The sequence below is a fragment of the Plectropomus leopardus genome, chromosome 24, assembly GCF_026936395.1.
Source record: "Plectropomus leopardus strain MGB_pleo_1.0 chromosome 24, ASM2693639v1, whole genome shotgun sequence".
Taxonomy (NCBI): domain Eukaryota; kingdom Metazoa; phylum Chordata; class Actinopteri; order Perciformes; family Serranidae; genus Plectropomus; species Plectropomus leopardus.
Window position 1 is genome coordinate 6,183,374 of NC_142199.1, and position 2,897 is coordinate 6,186,270.

Sequence of the window (2,897 nt, forward strand, 5' to 3'; positions counted from 1 at the left end):
AGTAGGCCTATAAAGCTTGTATTTATGTTCTATTCCTCAATTAAAGACCATAGTCTCACTTATCTCCCATCACCTTCATATGACAGATTACCCACTATGATATCCAACATAAATTTACATTGATAAAAAGCATATTATCAAGATTTCATCCAGCTGGAAAGATTATAATTTGAAGGTTTACAGATTATACTTTACATTATCTCAGAAATAATGGGGAAAAATTTAAGAGCCCAACGATAAATATCAGTCTTTTCTAGGGAAGCACCTAGAAAACACGTGCCTTTAATGTTGTAATTATGAATATCTTTTTGTTGTAATTTGCATTTTGACCAGATTTTTCTCGCAAATGCATTTAACCCGTGCCATACAATAAGATTCTAGGCATTTAGAAATATGTTAAGAAATTAGGCCTAAATAAATGTAAATAAACATTAAATATACGAGCCTTTTAAAATCCCCTGAAAAAAATAAACACCCCAACAACAAATCTGACAGTTTCAGTGTGTTAAACTCAGCACAAAATTGTTTCAACTCGAAAATGAAGCTTTTGTAAATTATGTACACTTGCATTAAAGCGTTTTCAGTAGGCCTATTTATTCACAATTTACAAGATTTTACAACAACAAAAACAAATTCAAATTACACCGACTGACTCACATGTTTACAAGCATTAAAACTGGAAATCAATTTAAATTGCAGCCTAGAAACTTTTTTTTTTTTAAAAACACATCTTCCACACCGCCTTCCATTTATGATACGCTTCCCTCTTTAAACAGGTTTCTGGATCCCTCAAACACACAGCTGGCGCCTTTTAATTCCACTGAAAAGTCGGAGAAAAAAAATAACCTTCAAAATGCACCAGCGTTCACGGATTATAATTTAAATCGTGTCAAAACTTGGCATGCTCTTTTCCAGAGAGCAAAAGTAAATCGGATGCGCTTTCCTTTAGCTCGGACAGACAAAAATCCATCACTGAAAGAAAATAAAAATAACAATAAAAAAGTTTGTTCAAAGTGATTGCATTTTTATGGCTATAACCGCCTATAATTTACAATTCATCAGCAGCCTGCGCCCACATCTAGTTTTAAATATTTGGTTGTGGTTTGTAGTGCTTCTAGTACATTTAGAGATTTAAATATGAGTCAGCGGAACCGTCCCGTTTACCGGAGCGGAGCCGCTGCTCTGGTAGTGCTGCGGGTGGAGCACGTGCAGTCTGCTGTGAACCGGGGAGTCTCCCGCCGCCTCTCCGGTCGGCAGATACATGCTGATCATGTCCCGCAGGTCCCCCGTGGGGCACGGCGGCGGCGCGCGTGCGGTGGACACCGGAGGGCTCACACTCGGCTCAGATTTCACCAGGGACCCCAAAGTGCCTCCGATGGCCCCGGACACCGGGGACACACCGGAGCTTTGGTGCTGGTGCGTGTAGCCGGTGATGCCGCCGTATCCCGGCGGAGAGGCGCTCATGTAGCTCTGAGAGTTTGAGATCGGGCTGTACGATAAAGCGCTCATGTCATACCTGTGCACGGGCTGCGGGTTGTGCGGATGGTGGTGCGGGTGGTGGTGCGGGTGGTGCGGGTGAGCTCCGGTGCCCGGGTGTTGCGTGTACGCCAGCTGCGCCTCCTGCATCATCGCGTGCGCCGCCGCCGCTGCAGCCGCCACCTGGCCCGAATAGGTGCCGTTTGCCCAGCCGTTCACGTGCGTGGCGTAACTCGCGTTTGCGCCTACATGGCCCCCTCCCGGGCTCTCCAGCCGCTGCCCGCCGCCCATTCCGACACCCGCGGGTGAGCCGAGGAGCCCACCGGCCAGAGAATACTTGTCCTTCTTCAGGAGCGTCTTGGTCTTCCTCCGCGGCCGGTACTTGTAGTCCGGGTGCTCCTTCATGTGCATGGCCCGGAGCCGCTTCGCCTCGTCGATGAACGGTCTCTTCTCCGCCTCGGTCATCACCTTCCACTCCGCGCCCAGCCGCTTGCTGATCTCCGAGTTGTGCATTTTGGGGTTCTCCTGAGCCATTTTCCTGCGCTGGCCCCGGGACCACACCATGAAGGCGTTCATGGGTCTCTTGATCCTGTCCTGGGGGACCTTTGCGCCAGGCCCCCCGCCTCCTCCTCCCGCGTGTCCCCCCGTGTTGGATGGGTTGGTCTGGGGCACCACGGGGGAATGTAAGTCCGTCTCCATCATGATGCTGTACATTCACCTCGTCTGTGTGGGACAACTCTGCTCGCTCACACAAACATTCAGGCTGCAGCCAAACCTCAGAGACAGATAAAGACAGAGATGAAAAGATGCTCACGATGAAATCCACTCAACTTGCTTCCCCTTTTCGCCCTTTTCCCCCGTCATCCGCGAGCGCACAGTAGAATAGAAACCGCTTGTTTGACTTTGGTTGAAGCTGGACTGGGAAAAGTTACCGGAGCGTGCCCGGGCCGCGCGCTCTGACAGCAGCTAAATGAGCGAGGGGCGGCCAATGGAGAGGCTCGAGTGGAGACGTGATTTGCATGCTGGAGGTTCTGGTGACGTCGGAGCGCGAGACCTAAAAAATTACTCCCTCTGTCATCTGTTTTTTGTGTGTAGCTGGTGTGTGTAGCGAAAAATCACACATGTAAACAGTTTAATTCCCATAATTTTGCGCATGTCCTCCGTGCTTAATGCAGGCTGAAACAGAGTCTGCACGCTCTGATATTTTTTATCACTTTATTAAATATTCAATATAAGAAAAGAAAAAAAACCTTGAGGGGATTTTTTTCACTATCCTCTTATTTATTTACTTTTGACAAATTTATTTTTCATCTTTTTATTTATCATATTCTTTACCATGTCTGCACACGATCACCCTCAATAACCACCCCTAGTCAAAAAAACCCAAACTGGTTAGCATATCGATAACAGCAAATACTCTC

At 47.4% G+C, this 2,897-nt stretch overlaps 1 protein-coding gene across 1 annotated transcript; it reads right to left on the reverse strand.

Moving 5' to 3' along the window:
- Window positions 1–569: 569 nt before the first annotated feature.
- On the reverse strand, window positions 570–2,607 carry LOC121962811 (transcription factor Sox-1a-like). The gene has a single exon (XM_042513115.2). The coding sequence runs from the start codon at window positions 2,188–2,190 to the stop codon at window positions 1,132–1,134; it is 1,059 nt and encodes a 352-aa protein (XP_042369049.1). The 5' UTR covers window positions 2,191–2,607; the 3' UTR covers window positions 570–1,131.
- Window positions 2,608–2,897: the final 290 nt, after the last annotated feature.

Bases quoted from the DNA above. Each gene is read 5' to 3' on its own strand.
- LOC121962811 (XM_042513115.2), bottom strand. From the start codon at position 2,190: ATGTACAGCATCATGATGGAGACGGACTTACATTCCCCCGTGGTGCCC.